Source organism: Pelophylax lessonae (assembly GCF_965119305.1).
Source record: "Pelophylax lessonae genome assembly, chromosome: 12".
In the NCBI taxonomy this organism is placed as follows: Eukaryota; Metazoa; Chordata; class Amphibia; order Anura; family Ranidae; genus Pelophylax; species Pelophylax lessonae.
Genome location: NC_138779.1, coordinates 107241997 through 107259923, shown reverse-complemented (window position 1 = coordinate 107259923; position 17927 = coordinate 107241997). Strand labels below are relative to the sequence as shown.

Below are 17927 nucleotides of genomic sequence, written 5' to 3'. Positions count from 1 at the left end.
TGTTCTTTTGGTGATTTGCAGTGTTGTTTTTGCGCTAAACAGATCTTTTGGAATTATGGCCAAAAAGTTCAACCTTGGTTTCATCAGACAATAACACATTATCCCACATGCTTTTTTGGAGACTTCAGATGTGTTTTTTTCAAAATTTAGCTGGGCTTTGATGTTTTTCTTTGTAAGAAAATGCTTCCGTCTTGCCACTCTACCCCATAGCCCACACATATGAAGAACATGGGAGATTGTTGTCACACGTACCACACAGCCAGTACTTGCCAGATATTCCTGCAGCTCCTTTATTGTTGCTGTAGGCCTCTTGGCAGCTTCCCTGACCAGTTTTCTTCTCGTCTTTTCATCAGGTTAGGAGGGACATCCAGTTCTTGGTAATGTCACTGTTGTGCCATATTTTCTCCACTTGAGGACTGTCTTCCTTGTGTTCCATGGTATATCTAATGCCTTGGAAATTCTTTTGTACCCTTCTCCTGACTGATACCTTTTAACAGTGAGATCCCTTCCCTCTGATGCTTTGGAAGCTCTCTGTGGATCATGACTTTACTGTAGGATGATGGCAGGTGTGTACAACATGAGTTTGAATGTGATTGCCTAATTCTAAACACAACTACATCCCCAGCTATAAGAGGAAGTGCACACTTATGCAGCCACATTATTTTATTTTTTTAATTTTTTTTATTTTTACTCCCCCCCCCCCAAAAAAAAAAAAAAAAAGATTTCAGTTTGTTTTTTAAATTGAGTTGTACAGTTTATAGGTCACATTAAAAGGTGCAAAAAGTTCTGAAATTATTTATCATTGTCTCATTTTTTTTACATCACAGAAACCTGACATTTTAACAGGGTTGTGTAGACATTTTATATCCACTGCATATCATCATCTATTCGCTGTGTGTATGTTTTATATGTTATTTGTAGCCCTGGTGGGATTTGTAAAGTCCCTGAAATGCATTGGCTAACTTTTTTACAACTATGATGAATCACAAATTTATCAGGACTGTCAATCATACATCTGGTGGTTTTTCCTTCTAACCTTATTACTGTCCTTCCAGGACCTCTTTTTCAGATCTGTTGGTTCTTAGATAGCAACTTCCTAACCTAAAATATATAGTAACATACCAAAATACCTACCAACATTCTGATCCAGCTCTCTACCAATATACCTTCACTTTAAAAATTATTGATGTGCTTATTGGTTTCTGATGACACAATGGGGGAGATTTACTAAGACTGGAGCATTTAGAATCTGGTGCCATTCTGCATAGAAACCAATCAGCTTCCACATTTTATTGTCAAAGCTTAACCACTTAAGGTCCATCCTATAGCAGTTTTACTGCTACAGGGCAGCACCTCTGCGGCAGATCACTTGTATACACGTGATCTGACTCTTCTGAGTAGGGGGCGCACATGTGCGCCACCGGCAGCTCACTTTAGCCGTGATTATATACAGCAGAAGCTGATCGGCAGGTGCACAGTACCCCGCCGCTCGTTAGGCAGTGAGACAAAATGGCGATTTGCCTATGTAAACAAGGCAGATCACCGTTCTGACAGGAGGGAAGGGATAGTAGTTGTGTCCCTGCAAAGCAGGGAATAAATTCCATCTCTTCCCCAAGTAAAAGCATCTTCCACAGTTCACATAAACACTGGCTAGTCACACAGTTAAAGTGTTACCAAACCCAGGGCCCTGCATGCACTATATCTGGTCTCCCACCGCACACAGAGCATGGAAATGCAATTATTTTAGTAAATATAAACTGCTAAATACCTTTTTTCATCAGCAGTTCGACCATTCTTGTGACTTCTATCAGTGTTCAGCCAAGCACTGCAAGACCTGCAAGACCCCTGACCCTCTGTCTGGACAGTGCTGATTGGCCCTGTGCTTATCACATGCATCCTCTCAAAAACCTCTCTAGTAATACACACCAAACTGAGCATGTGGGTTTAGTAACACTTTAACCCTTTGATCGCCCCTGATGTTAACTTCTTCCCAGCCAGTGTCATTAGTACAGTGACAGTGCATATTTTTTAGCACTGATCACTGTATTAGTGTCACTGGTCCCCAAAAAGTGTCAGTTAGTGTTATGCCTCGTACACACGCGTCGATAGTTGGCCGTGAATTTTCGGCCAACGTCCAATCGGCCGATTTTCGGCTTGTTATTATGATGCTTCCGACAACCAACTCCGACTTTTCGGCCGAAAAAAATCTGGTGTGCAGGCTATAAAATTTTTGTTGGCCGTCACCACAACGGCCGATTTTCCGTCAGTCAGTACAGATTTCGGCAGACAAAAATCTGATGAGCAAGACTGGGCATGCTCAGAGATGAAAAAACACACGGAAAGTAAACCAGCACATGACATCACTTCTGAAGTAGATTTTTGTTGACCGAGAAAATTCGTGTGCAGTCTAGAGCACATTTCAACCAACACAACAACACTGGACAAAAGTCGGCCGATCGGTCGGCCGATAATCGTTGCCTGTGTACGAGGCATTAGAATGTCTGCTGCAATATCGCAGTTCTGATAAAAGTCCCTAGTAAAAAAAACAAAAAAAACAATGTCCCGTAGTTTGTAGGCACTATAACTTTTGCACAAACCATTCAATATATGCTTTTTGGGATTTTTTTTTTACCAAACATATGTAGCAGAATACATATTGGCCTAAATTTATAAAAAAAAATTAGATATTTTAAATTTTTTTATTTGATATGTTTTATAGCAGAAAGTAAAAAATATTGTCTTTTTCTGTTTATAGCGCAAAAAATAAAAATCACATAGGTAATCAAATACCTCCAAAAGAAAGCTCTGTGGGAAAAAGGACATGAACTTTATTTGGGTAAACTGCGCAATTGTTAGTTAAAGTAATGCAGTAGCATATCGCAAAAAATGGCCTGGTCATGAAGGGGGGGGGGGGATCTTTAGGGGGCCAAGTGGTTAATTGAACAAGCTGTTAGAAGTTGATTGGCTACCACCAAGCACAGCTGCACCTGATTCTGTGTGCTCCACTTTTTGTAAATCTTCCCCATCGTGAGGTATACATTTTAGAATATAGCCAGAAGCAGCCAAAGTATGGCAAGATCATATCAGGAGCATTGTACAGTAACTGTACTAAACACTAGTGTGGATATACCAGAAGTGTTTTAGAGCACCATCTTTCCTGCAGCACAAACACCTTTAATAACAAAGTCCGACTAACTACAGTGAACAGGTATCAACCAATCAGAGATTTTTAGCTAGATTAGCTAAACGGGTCAATATTGAACTCATATTGAACTAATTCCTTGCACTTCACTGCTCTCTGTGCACTTGAAAATACAAAATCTTGGTTTTACACATTATGTTGCTCCATTAGAAATTGGGTTTATAGTTATTTTTGTAGCTTGGAACTGCATGCACTCCTGTGCACTGTCCAAGGGTGTCCTCCAGAGAATAGGTAGATCTTTCTGAATGACAGTTTATTAGTGCTGAACGCAGCCCTAAAGCTTCTGAAGCCTATTTTGGGTTATAAGCAGAATCAATGAGTATTGACACTTGTCCCCACCAGAAATGTCTACTGTCCTTCAAGGCTGCTCAGGTGGCTCTGGGAGCTACAGAGATTTCCAATAAGTATGGACCTTCAGGATGCCTAATCTGTATTCAGCAGAGAGCACTGTAATACAACCAGCTTAAGAAGCTGTTAATTGCATGCCCACCATTTTGTGTGCTAAGCCAAGCATTTGCTCGTGAATGTAAAATAAAAGTAAACATATTAAATCTGTTTATTTTTCTGGATCAATTCCTAGATACATGGGTCCTTTCACACGGCCGCTCCGTGTGTCCGCAAATCATCCAATCCGTTTGCGGATGATTTGCGGACATAATGTAAGTGAATGGCACTGCGGGTGTCAGCGGAATACCATCCGCTGACACCCGATTTTCCTCCTTTCAGTTCTGTTCCGTTTTTACGAACGGAACAGAACCCCATTTTTCCTTCCGTGTAAAAAACGGAAAGGAAGGAAAATCCGTGTCCGTGTGAAAGGTCCGCTGCGGGACTTTTTTTTTTTTTTTTCCACGGAGCGGATGACATTTCTGTCATCCGCTCCGTGTGCCCGCATATCATCCTATCCGTTTGCGGATGATATGCGGACATAATGTAAGTATATGGCACTGCGGATGTCAGCGGATGACACCGCTGACATCCGATTTTCCTTCCTTTCCGTTTTTTACACGGAAGGAAAAATGGGGTTCTGTTCCGTTCGTAAAAACGGAACAGAACTGAAAGGAGGAAAATCGGGTGTCAGCGGATGGTATTTCGCTGACACCCGCAGTGCCATTCACTTACATTATGTCCGCAAATCATCCGCAAACGGATTGGCTCCTGGTCTACCCAAAATATATCAATACAAAATTAATCAACTGCAGAATTTAAAGTATACCCATCAAGAGAAAAAAATGTAAGTGACATTGCTGACCTCTCCTAATGAAAAATGCCAATTGCTTTCACTGTTATGCTGATCTTCTGGCTTCAATACTTTGAGTCATATTTTAGGATAAGTAAGCAACTAACGACTTCTTGTTTTTCGTTGACTGTCCATATCAGCCTACTTGTCCCAGGTCAGTAATTTAGAAAGTGCTCAAAAGATCAGAACAGGAGCCTGACAACTTGCAGTCTAAAGCCCCGTACACACGTACCGATTGTTGGCCGTAAATATTCGGCCGACGACCGATCGGCCGATTGAAGGCTTGTTAGTATGATGCTTCCGACAGCCGACAGCGCATTTTTGGCCGAACAGAATCTGTCGTGCAGGCATTAAAATTTTTGTTGGCCACCACCACAACGGCCGATTGTTCGTCAGTCAGTACAGATTTCGGCCGACAGACAGCAGATTAGCAAGACTGGGCATGCTCAGAAAATAAAAAAGACAAGGAAAGTTAACCATCACATGACATCACTTCTGCAGTCGGCTGTTGTTGGCCGACAAAATTAGTGTGCAGTCTTTTGCAGTTTTCAACAGACACGACAGCCCTGGACAAAAGACGGCCAATCGTTCACGTACGATCAGTACGTGTGTACGGGGCTTTAGAAAAAGACCAGCAGCAGCCCCCCGTAGTTTTTTTTTACTTGGTAATAAGTTCCCTTTCTGGAGAACTAAGTATCTCTTTAATGCATTAGGAAAGAAAAAAAATACAATATGGTTGGTCTGGACACATTTGGTTTTCCTTCACCCACCAAGGCCCAATGTCACATAAAGATCCTAAAACAGTGAGGAGGATATACTGAAGGAGTTGAGAGCCTTCGCACAGTGTGAATATTTACTTCAATTATGCAAACTATGTGAAAAGCAAATTCCTGTTTACTTAGAATACCCAATTATGTGCAGATTAAATAAGTAAATGGAAATTTGCTCGTTAGATGTTGTTACTGATAACTGAATTGAAGTTTCTCAACTTCTCTATAAATCTCAATAATGAGTCCCTCATCACTGTGACCCAGATCAGTATTGCCAACCGTCAGTATTTTTACTGGCAGCCAGTAAAAAAATGGGCACTTTTCTCCTGCCAGCATACGGCAGTGACAGGAAAAGGTTGCCAGTAAAAAATATGGCTTATGCGAATGCATAGTTCTGGTCTGGAGCCCACCGAGACTATCTGAATGCCTGCTGCAGTGTGTTCAGGCACCGCCTTCACCAGACCAGCCGCCCGAGCTTGTCATGTGAGGTCATGGGAGCCGTGGAAGGGAGCTGAGCCAAGCAGCCGGAGCCTCGTTTGTGGGTCTGCAGGACAGGAGCAAGGCAAACCAAGAGCAGAACTGTCAGTGCTGTTTAGACTGGAATCTACTGAAGGGACCACCTGGCGTGGAGAGAGACTGCCACTTTGACTCAGGAGGGGACGTGTCGTGTCGGTGAGGTGTCATCTTCATCTCTGTTGCTGCACATCACTGTCAATGTCACTGTGAGAGTCAATTTCATGTGTGTGTGACACTTACCTGTCCGCGGATCCCGTATTGTTGGCACCTCAAGCCGATTTATCCATCCGCGTCGGGTGCAGGCGCCGGCATGGCAAGTAAGGGAAACTGGCAGTGAAGCCTTCAAGCTTCACAGCCTGTTTCCTACTGTGCATGCGCTAGTCGTACTGCATTTTCTGCATGGTCCCGTCATCTTCTGGGACACACACAGGTCCCAGAAGGCAGCGGGGGAAGGAGGAGGGGCCGGGCATGACGTAGATCGCCCTGCGGCAATCTTACCAGATATCTTGACAGATACCTGCTCTCCCTCCCCCCCAAAAATTGCCAAATGTGGTAGTGGATTGGGGGGGGGGGGGGGTGCGAACAAGCAGAGCTTCCACTTTTGGGTGGAGTTCTGCTTTAAGGTGCGGAGACAGTCACTTATCATTGGGACCTTGAGTTTTATCCGATCGTCATAAGACTTTGAAAGAGAAGTATGGACTTCCATGGCCGGCCCAGGCATGTGGGAAGATTCCGACTCTATGGTCGCAACCATGTGGACCGACTCTGTGACCTCAGCAGAAAGAAGACTTCAGCCCACCATCTACTAAGAACGGAAGTGCAAAACTAACTGCACTCCTGTGATCCACAGGAGAAGTACAGCCAAAAGAGATTTGCCTGTACTTCTCCTTTAAGGCTGGGTTCACACTTTATTCACATGCGGCTCACAGCAGGGGTCTGGTGTGTCCCTGTTCTTTGTTTCAGGGATGAATCAGGTCCAAATTTTTGCTTGAATTTAGGCCTGAAACGGAGTCAAAGACGCATAGGACCCTTTTGCAATTCACTCTGCAGCCACCCCGGAAATGTGTGAACCAGCTCCTTTAAGAGCCAGTCACAGTCTCCTGTCATGCGAATTGGATGCGGGGAAACCAGCATCCAATTCGCATAAGTGTGAACCCAGCCTTATGGTGTCCTTGGTTCTGTGAGTGTACATTGGGAATGAGCTACAGGTTATATCCTGAGTTGATTGTTAACCTGAGGGTCTTGCTGTTTGATAGCTGTCATCACGCTGAACAGGGATACTGCTCGACCGAGTGACAGCACTAAGAGTGAATTGGTAATCCGCAGATCACCCGCTAATTTCCTGATTACTGATTACTTTTGGTACTAGGGGAACCTGACTTGTCCTCTGTACTGAGATCCTAATGGCTGTCCAGTGGAGTAGCCAGTGCCAGTGCCAGCCAAGGGGACCTATTTAGGGAGCACTCTATGAGCACACTACCCTCTGTAAGTTTTGCATATTGTCTGCTTTGATACAGAACTGTGGTTCTTTTGTGCATGTGCAGACAATCGGGATAATTACCACAACTCTGTACAATCCACAGTGACTTGCAAAAAAAACAGAAAATTTCCAGAAGACATTTGGGTTGATTTACTAAAACTGGAGCATACAAAATCTGGTAGAGCTCTGAATAGAAATCAATCAGCTTCCAGTTTTTTTGTCAAAGCTTAACTGAACAAACTGAAGTTAGAACCTGATTGACACAGCTGCACCAGATTTTGCACTCTTCAATTTTAGTAAATTGATCCTATTGTCTCATCTAATCCCTTTAAATCACTGCCACCCAGTTATCCCCACTCATATGTGTCAGATGGATGCATATACTCATATTCATATACGCACTGCTTAAAAAAACGAAAGGAACACTTTGAAAACACATCAGATCTCAATGGGGAAAAATTATCATGCTGAATATCTATACTGATATGGACTGGGTAATGTGTTAGAAACTAAAAGATGCCACATCGTTTGATGGAAATAAAAATTAACAACCTACAGACGGGCTGAATTCAAAGACACCCCGAAAATCAAAGTGAAAAAAATTAAGCAGTAGGCTAGTCTATTTTGCTGAAATTTCATTGCAGCGACTCAAAATGGTACTCGGTAGTTTGTATGGCCCCCCACATGCTTGTATGCATGCATGCTTCTAATGAGATGGATGGTGTCCTGGGGTATTTCCTCCCAGATCTGGACCAGGGCATCATTGAGCTCCTGAACAGGCGAGGTGCCATCTGGTGGCGTCGGATGGACCAAAACATAATGTCCCAGAGATGTTTTATTTGATTTAGGTCAGGCGAGTATGGGGACCATTCAATGGTATTAATTCCTTCATCTTTCAGGAACTGGCTGCATACTCTCCCCACATGAGGCTGGGCATTGTCTTGCATCAGGAGGAACCCAGGACCCACTGCATCAGTGTAGGGTCTGGCAATGGGTCCAAGGATTTTTTCCAGATACCTAATGGCAGTTAGGGTGCCATTGTCTAGCCTGTAGAGGTATGTGTGTACCTCCATGGATATGCCTCCCCAGAACATCACTGACCCACCACCAAACCTGTCATGCTGAATGATGTTACAGTCCGTATAAGGTTCTCCAAGGCTTCTCCAGACCCTTTCTTTGTCTGTCTGTTACATGTGCTCAGGGTAAACCTGCTCTCATCTGTGAAAAGCACAGGGCGCCAGTGGCGGACCTGTCTATTCTGGTGTTCAATGGCAAATGCCACTTGAGCTCCATGGTGTTGGGCAGTGAGCACAGGGTCCACTAGAAGGACGTCAGGCCAACTTCATAAAGTCTGTTTCTGATTGTTTGGTTGGAGAATTTCACACCAGTGGCCTGCTGGAGGTCATTTTGTAGGGTTCTGGCAGTGCTCATTCGGTTCCTCTTGGCACAAAGGAGCAGATACTGGTCCTGCTAATGGAATAAGGACCTTCTAGGGCCCTGCCCAGCTCTCCTAGAGTAACTACCTGTCTCCTGGAATCTCCTCCATGCTCTTGAGACTGTGATGGGAGACACAGCAAACCTTCTGGCAATGGCATGTATCAATATGCCATCCTGGAGGTGTTGGACTGCCTCTGCAACCTCTATAAGTCCCAAGTATCGCCTCATGCTACCAGTAGTGACACTGACTCTAGCCAAATGCAAAACTAGTAAAAAAAAAGTAAAAAAAGATGAGTAGGGAACATTTATTTATTGGCCTCACCTGTAAAAACATTCCTGTTTTGGGGGGTCATCTCATTATTGCCCATCTAGTGCACCTGTTTTTAATTTCATTAACACCAAAGCAGCTTAAAATGATTAACAACCCCCTCTGCTACCTAACTGACCAGATCAATATCCCAGGAGTTTAATTGACTTGATGTTGTACTCTGATTAAAAAGTGTTCCTTTAACTTTTTTGAGCAGTGTACATTGCAATTGCTTCAACCAACAGAAGATGGGCTTATGCCTGAGTGTGCAGACACTCCCCTATATAAGATGTTCACCTCTGAGTTTATCTCATTCTGACCTGTATGGCCTATGCCTAAACATAATAAAATTCAGTTTTTTCTTGTTACAACAAACCTGGCATCATAAGCAGCAGACGACTCCTCAATTGTTGTGGCAATTTCTTTTCTTGTTTGAAGCAATTCCTGAAAAAAAAAATACAACTCAGAAATATGAAATTGTTATATAATACTATTTTAATCTACTTTCTATGTCTTTTCTAATACTGTCAATAAATCATAAGAGAGACTGACAGTTCTGCAAGGCAAGAAAATAGTTTTTTGTACAGAGTAAAGGTTCTAATTGTTATCCTATTTCTCACCTTTTCAAGCTTTCTATAGAGTTGATCAAAGCGAGAGCGCTCGATCCTCAGGATGTCAATCTCTTCCCTCATCTTGGCATTTTTTGCCAGCTGAAGATTGAATTTGGTCAGAGCCTAATAATCACATCAGGAATAGAGAAAAATGTTAGCAGGTTTTGCATGAATGGCCAACACAATCGCAACGCAAAAATCCCAGCAGACACTGCAATAGTTGGGCACAATAAAGAAAAATTAAGTGATAATAGAGAAAAAGTGCCACTGGCCATCAGATAACTTGTAGGATTGGTTTGTTTCACTGTCTAAAACTTTATTCGAGTTTTAGGGCCATAAACACTAGATGGTGGTCTTCCTCCAAATGATCACTCACAAGCACAAGTATGCCTGTAACCTACCAACTGAACTGTTCAATGAGGACATGCGCAGTCTTAATTTCCAAGTAAATACTAATTAGTCGTTTTTGGAGGTGGGCAGTGGCCTGTGGCCATCTCCTGAGCCCTCTGAACAGTCAAATCGTAAAGTGCTGCTGAGATCACTGGTATAGGACATCATGAATCAAGTGTTTGCAACCACTGTAGTCTGGCTGTATACACACAGATTAAGCCATTCAGTTGACTTTTCCAAGAATTATTAATAAAGCAAAACTTTACCCATAACAACTTAATAAAAAATAATGTTTTTTAGCAAGGAACATACATTCCACAATAAAAATTACGTGTGCTGTAAATTGCCTCCAGCATTGTTCCTGTTTCTTCTTACTGGAGGCTGCCATTTTGCTGAAGCCCAGAGTCCCTGAGCAGTAGTAAATCTTTTGGCTGTCAACATTTCGGCCTCTACATTTTTGGCACAGTGCCTAAAAATAGAGAGCAACTGAGCATGGGCAGAGCAGGGTGAGACTGGCTTTTGCACTTATTTTTAATGCTTTACATAGCTACACCTGCAAAAGGAACCAGAATGAAGAAATCAAGTAGGACTAACGTTTCTGACTAAAGTTCCATTAAAGGATAAGCTGCACCACTCAATGCCAAGCTGCAGCTGAAAAAGCAATATCTTTGGGATGTAAAAAAAAAAAAAGATAAAAATATTTAATTCCAATAGTATTGCCTCTGCAATAACTGCTCCTAAGAACACAACTAGAATATGGGGTCCCGTTTTTGGCACCAGGTTGCAAAAAGTGCATTGGGGTTTTAGGGAAGATTTGGAGGTGTGGAATGTAAACAAAAGAGATAAAAAAAAACGTAGTTACAGTTTAAAAGATTAGAAATCTAAGTATGTTCAGAGGAAAATAAAAACACAGGCAGAAGAGTGATTTTACTTTAGTAAAGAGGAGTTCCAGCCTGTAAAAAAAAAAAAAAAATTAAAAGTCAGCAGCTATAAATACTGTAGCTGCTGACTTTTAATATAAGGACACTGACCTGTCTAGGTATCCCACAACGTCGGCACCCCTAGCCAATTCATCAATGGGCTTTGAGTGCAGGCGCCGGCATCTTCACTAAGGTAAACAGGAAGTGAAGCCTTGCAGCTTTACAGCTTGTTTCCTACTGCGCATACGGAATCCATTCTGAACTTCTGCACCCGCACAAAGCAGTTCAGTGCCTTGAGGTGCTTTGAGGTCCAGGATCCTTCCTGAGAACTGTAAACAGGTTTGAATATAAACCTTGAAAACGTTTCGATGTCGGAACCGGGACAATCACCTCTTGAAGTAACAGGTCTTGCACCTCCCCAAACATACCCTGTAAGCGGTCTGGGGACAGGCGCAAGTTGGAAGGAAAGAACCTTGCCGGGGGATAAGAGGGAAACTAGACGACCAAGCTCTAGATAAATCTAAACGAGGACCTCAACGCTTGCGCAGACCCCCTAAGCAAAGTCTTCGAGTAGCCAAGCTTCTCCATTCCTTGGGTTTAGTGGACATCTGGCGAGAACTTAACCCCTCCGCTCAGGACTACACCCACTTCTCAGCTCCTCACAATACACTCGCCAGAATTGATCATATTTTTGTCCCTACCATGGACATCCCCTCAGCACTTTCTTCGGTAATTAGAGACATACCCTGGTCTGACCATTCTTTAGTGTTCCTTAAACTCAAGAGCACACCCTTGCGTACTGGCCAGTCCCCATGGCGACTGAACGAATCTCTTCTCCACGAACCGGTGTGGAAATCCACTATAGGAAAAATGATCCTAGAATATTTCGCCCTTAACGACTCACAAGACATAACTCCCTCCTCCCTTTGGGGAGCCCACAAGGCTGTCATCAGGGGCCATCTCATTCAAGTGGGGGCTAAACTCAAGCGCGAACGACAGTTCGAAATTACTGAGCTGGAACGGGAATTTAAAAGGCTGAGTGGGGAGCATAAACGTAACCCGACCTTGACTTCTCTGGGCAAACTCGATGCGGTTAAGCTTTCCCTTAATTTGGCTCTAACCACCAAGGCAGCTAAGAGTTTACAGTGGCAAAATGCACGCCTGCTGGCCACGCAGGATAAAATAGGACCTAGGCTTGCTTCTAAATTGACTCCGAAATATAGGATTATTTCTATGCCCAAAATTAAGGCTAGGTCCGGGGAACTCACGAGGAATCCTGCCTCGATTATGGCTACTTTCCAATCCTTTTATTCTACCCTGTATGCTGACCCTAAGCCTTCCCAGGAACATGATATCGAGTCCTTTCTGGGACGGGTCCCTCTTCCACAACTTAGCAAGAAAGCACGCTCCCTGCTAGAAGAACCTTTTTCCGAGCAGGAAATTCTAATCGCCATTAAAGCTCTACGCACCAATTCCGCCCCGGGTCCCGATGGCTTCTCTAACATATATTATAAGACATATGCTGATACACTTGCCCCTTACCTGGCAAGATTCTTTAACTCCCTCAGAGGCACGGAACCTCTGGACCAATCCATGAATGCAGCTTTTATATCGGTCATCCCAAAACCGGGTAAGGATCACACAGACGTTAGTAATTACAGACCCATTTCCCTTATTAATAATGATCTCAAGCTCCTAACGAAAATTTTAGCTACTCGCCTCTCCAGCTTCATTCATTCTTATATTCACAAGGACCAGGTAGGCTTCATCCCAGGCCGACAAGGGACCGACCAAATTAGAAGAGTGATTGATGCGGCTACTCTCTTGCGTTCAGGCTGGGATGGAGCCCCTCCCCAAGAGGGCTTCCTACTATCCTTAGACCTACACAAGGCCTTTGACTCGCTCTCTTGGCCGTTTCTCTTCTCCACATTGGAGAGATGGGGTTTTGGCCCCTCCTTTTTGGCCATTCTCCGGGCCTTGTACTCCCACCCCTCAGCACGAGTCAGGCTGCAAGGCCTTTATTCTGATTCCTTTTCCATCCACAGGGGTACACGGCAGGGGTGCCCTCTTTCACCCCTTATTTTTGCTATTGCCTTGGAATCCCTAGCTATTGCCATCCGTCACCATCCTGATATACGTGGCATACACTGCGGCAATACAGTGCATAAATGCGCTTTGTTCGCCGACGACCTTATGCTGTTTGTCACGTCCCCCCTGATCTCGCTCCCCAACATCATATCACTCCTCCATAGCTTTGGGGCGGTCTCGGGACTGAGGGTGAATATGAGCAAATCCCTGGCTCTGAACGTCAACCTTCCACAATCCCTGGTCACTCGCCTAAAAGAACATTTTCCTTTTTCCTGGCATTCCGACTCAATACCCTACCTGGGGGTACATATCACTGCCTCGATTTCTGATCTGCATTCAGCCAATTTTCCACCACTTATTAATAAACTGAAAAAGGACCTAGAGGACTGGTCAAAATTTAACATTTCTTGGCTGGGAAGAATCAACGCAGTCAAGATGACCCTGCTCCCGCGTCTCTTATATCTATTTCGCGCTCTCCCCATTCCGCTAGTGAAGTCACAAGTTACTTCCCTTCAATCACACATATTTAAATTTATTTGGGGCAGGAAGGGTCATAGGATCAACAAATCCACGCTTTTTAGGTCTCGTAAAAATGGGGGTCTCGGGGTACCGGACATTTGGAAGTATTACTTAGCGGCCCAACTGGCACAATTTTCTGTTATATATGTTAAAGGAGAAAAACCTGATTGGTATTACATGGAAAGACAGGCCATCCCTCTCCATACTGTGGACTTCTTACTTTGGAGCCCTCCTGCCTCCCGCCCCCCAATCCTGGCTCCTACTCTTTCACATTCATTTGCTCTTTGTGACCTTATTCATAAGTCCATAAAGATTTCCTCCCCCTGGGGTCCTCTCAAACATATTTTTCATAACCCTGACTTCCCTCCTGGAACTAACATTGAGGCTTTCAAATGGTGGACGGATAAAGGCCTTTATAGAATTGGACACTTTTTTGATGCCAGAGGTCCTCTTTCCTACTCACATTGTTTAGCTAATCTGAAGATGCCGCCTGCGGAGCGATTTCGCTTCTCTCAGATCTCACACTTTTTGCGCATGCTCCAGAGGGGATCTTCGGGCCCCCTCACAGTAACCCCCTACGAACAATGGTGCTCCAAAATTCAAGACATCAAGGGAGGGATTTCCCTCATTTATGCCTCTTTAATTTCTCCCGAAAATAAAACCTCCTACATGCTGAAATGGGAACAAGACCTGAATGTAGACTGGGACCTGGATGCTTGGCATACCTGTGTCGGAAGAGCCTTTCGTGGGATCCACATGGTGGGCCTCATGGAGGCTAATGTTAAAATTTTGCTGCGATGGTACATGGTCCCTTCTCGCTTGGCGACAATTTTCCCTAGCTCGTCCCCGGTCTGCTTCAGAGGCTGTGATCTTATGGGGAGCCTGTTACACGTTTTTTGGGAATGCCCAAAAATCCGTTCTTTTTGGAATCGGATGTTCCACACAATACGACGCGTTACGGGGGTTTCCCTTGAGCAATCACCTTTATATGCCCTCCTAGGTCACCATCCTCCCAGGGTCCCCAAGCACACTCGGACTCTCATTTCTTATATATTCCTAGGAGCTAGAATCACAATAGCTAAGCATTGGAAACAGTCTAAGGTCCCCTTCCTGGTTGCGAAGCATAAAATTTCATGGATGATGACACAAGAAAAGATGTACAGTATCTTGAATGATTCCAGGGCTATATTTGAGTCAGTCTGGGAACCCTGGGCGACATTTGTGAATGTAACACTCTAAGATGGGCTCGGTCGGAAGGACGCCTTTTTCCTTGGGGTTTCCCCCTTTTCTTTCCGTTTTGATACTCATCTATGGGTTGGGTGGGGTCGGACCATGGGATTGTTCTCCTCAACTCTTTCTTTACTCTCTCCCTTTCATCCCCTTCTTTTCTCCTTCCCCCTCTGATATCTCTCTTTCTACTCTTCTTCTTCCTACCACTTGTTCTATCCTGTTCCACGTTTAAGTCTGTTTATGAGGCATATGTGGTACCTCGTACCATAATTACACTAGTAGTTATTGACTAATACATGTTTTTTATTGGGGTTTGGCGGATGTTGCCTTTCCTCCCTTTAGGTTTTCAGAGACAAAGGCGGTTTTCTCTCAGCTGTCTTTAGCCACTTCTCTTTGGGGCACAGTATGAGCCCATTAGGGGTGCCCCGGGGCGATCGGCTCTCTATCTATCTTGGAATTCAGCCATAATGAGAATGTTTTTTATTGATCAGCAGTTTTTCCAGCACTTGCTGGCCTTGTTTTCTTGCCATGTCTATTAGTTCTTGTACTGTTCTGCACAACAGTTCATATGTAAGCAAGTTATTACTATGCCTCGTTTGTTATTGATCTTCTGTTATCTTTTTGAAAATTTCAATAAAAATTATTGAATATAAAAAAAGAGGGAAACTAGATCTTGTAGCCTGATCGTATGACTTTGTGGACCCACTTGTCTTGTACCAGGGAAGCCCACGGGTCCAGAAACCAGTGAAGATGTCCCCCCACCCCTGATACGGGTGAGGGCGCACTTTCATGCTGAACTAGCCTTGTCCATGGGTCTGGAGAAGCCAGCCCTCGACTTGCTGGACAAAATTTGCCTGGATACACCAGAGGAGGCCCTGAAAGGCTTTGATCCCTTGTCCCCCTCAGGGACGGAAAAACTTCATATAAGCTGAGAAGGATGACCCACGTCTACTACAAGGGGCCTTGCCCTTACTAGCCTGCGGAAGAAAGGTACTGTGCCCCCCCTGTGAGACCCTTAATGATATCATCCAGGATAGCACCAAACAGGCGATCTCCTTAAAAAGGAAGATCTGTCAAGCCCTTTTTAGAAGTCTGGTCCGCAGACCAACATTTGAGCCAAAAAATACGCTGAAGGACCACAGCTGAAAAAGAGAGCCTAGCGACTAGGGGAGCCGTGTCCAAAGAGGCATCACAGATAAGCTGCAGCCCCTGGACCAATTGGTCTGCCAGCTTAGCAAAGGCAGGGGGGCTGCTCCCCCTCCAAGTCACAGCGTAAAAGCTTAGCCCACTCTGTCAAAGTTTCAACACCAGTGCAATGGTAAATACCGGCCTCAGTGCCGAACCAGCCACAGTGAACATATTGTGGGCCAAAGCATCCAACCTTCCTGGAGACCGAAGGGTCCACCACTTTTTTAAGAAGGGACTCCTCATAGGGGTACCGCATAGCAAATCGATTAGAGACCACAAGGGGACGTTTTGGTCGTTCCCAATCTTTAGCAACAGTTCCGTCAAAATAGGCTGGGAAAGGAAACACCTTTGCCGCTCTGGATGGCTTGTGAGTGCCAAAGAAAAACCAACGCCTCCGTTGCAGCTTCAGCTGCTTCCTCCATTTTTAAGGTCTCATACACAGATGCAATCAGTGCATCCACCAAGCGCCTTTTCGTGTGTGGCTACAGGAGAACTCAGGGCATGTGGTCGCAGCCCCAGCAGAGTGACCCACATCCGCGGTGGCCGATTCAGATTCAGGATCTGAGGAGACAGATGAGGCAGGGGAAGGCGGGGGAGCTTTTTGATAGCCCGTCGCCCAAAACCAACTCCACCTGGTATACAGAGGACTCCAGGACCATGGATGGTTAGGATCTGGAGGGCCCCGCAGCCTCAGAGGGGATCAGGTGGGGAAATGTGCTCCAAAGACTCAATGATTCAATAGGGGGACCCCACAAGGAAAGGTGTGAAAACACAGTTAAGTGACACCCCCACCACCACCCCCACCACCAGGTCTGCGCACGCTCACTGGCCAGACTGGGGTGGCCACTGGATCTAGATTATGCAGCCCGCCGCCCAGTCCAGCAGTTGATTGTAGATCTCATAGGAAAACAGCAGGAGAAAAAAATCTAATAAGAAAAATCTGCCAGGACCAGAGATCCCAGCAAGGACCTAGGTCCTTACTCCTGACTAGGCAGAAAAAAACTACCTATACCTATAGCAGAGAGAAGGAGTGTACCCTCTAAGACTGCCTATAGGTGTAGCCAGACTTTTTTTTCTGCCTAGTGTCCTATTCCTATAAGGGGCAGTATAACCCAATGGTTAAGAAGATCAGGAGCTCTGTTCGTCAATGAATGAAACAGAAATCACTGAACTGCTTTTTGTTTAACCACTTGCCGACCGCCCCATGCTGATTTACTGCGGCAGGGCGACTCAGCTGCGCATTATCACGTAGATCTACGTGATTATGTGCATGCGGTCTTGGCGGCGCGTGCGGCGCTCCCGCTGTGATTAGATACAGCGGGAGCCAGACCGCTGGAGGAGCAAGCTTGATCGTCGCCGGGCTCCCGCGATCTTTTGGGGAAACTGACAGGAGAGCCACCTGCCTATGTAAACAAAGCAGGTTTGCTCACCTGTCAGACAGGCACAGTGAGATCGTGTGTCTCAACTAAGCTGAAACACTGATCTCTGTGTGCTTTTCACAGAACCCCCCCCCCCCCACAGTTAGCAAGCACAGTTTGGCTTTCATTTAACCCCTTGATCACCCTCAGTATTAGCCCCTTCCCTGCCAGTGTCATTTATACGTAACAGTGCATATTTTTAGCACTGATTACTGTATTAATGTCACTGGTCCCCAAAAAGTGTCACTTTGTGTCAGATTTGTCCACCGCATTGTCGCAGTCCCACTAAAAATCGCTGATCGCCGCCATTACTATTAAAAACCAAAATAAATAAAATAAAAAGTTCAAAAAATCTATCCCATAGTTTGTAAACGCTATAATTTTTGCGCAAACCAATTAAAATACGCTTTTTGGGATTTTTTTTTACCAAAAATATATAGCAGAATACTAATTGGCCTATACTGATAATAAAAAAAAAATGGATTTTTGTAAAATCTTACCGTAAAATCCTTTTCTCTTAGCTCATTGACAGACGTAGTCCTCGGTGATACAGCACCTTCGGGTTATGTTGCCTCCACAGGAGCAGGACTAGACAGGAAATTAAAAAGCTCTGG

At 44.6% G+C, this 17927-nt stretch overlaps 1 protein-coding gene across 1 annotated transcript in view; it reads right to left on the bottom strand.

The window, feature by feature from the left end:
- ODAD1 (outer dynein arm docking complex subunit 1) overlaps positions 1–17927 on the bottom strand; it is a 259341-nt gene that overhangs the window by 165123 nt on the left and 76291 nt on the right. Inside the window, exons 6-7 of the mRNA XM_082273694.1 lie at positions 9570–9683; positions 9326–9393 (exon numbers count right to left, since the gene is read on the bottom strand). Of these exons, the coding sequence (XP_082129820.1) occupies positions 9326–9393; positions 9570–9683 (182 nt within the window). The remainder of the gene's footprint in view (positions 1–9325; positions 9394–9569; positions 9684–17927) is intronic.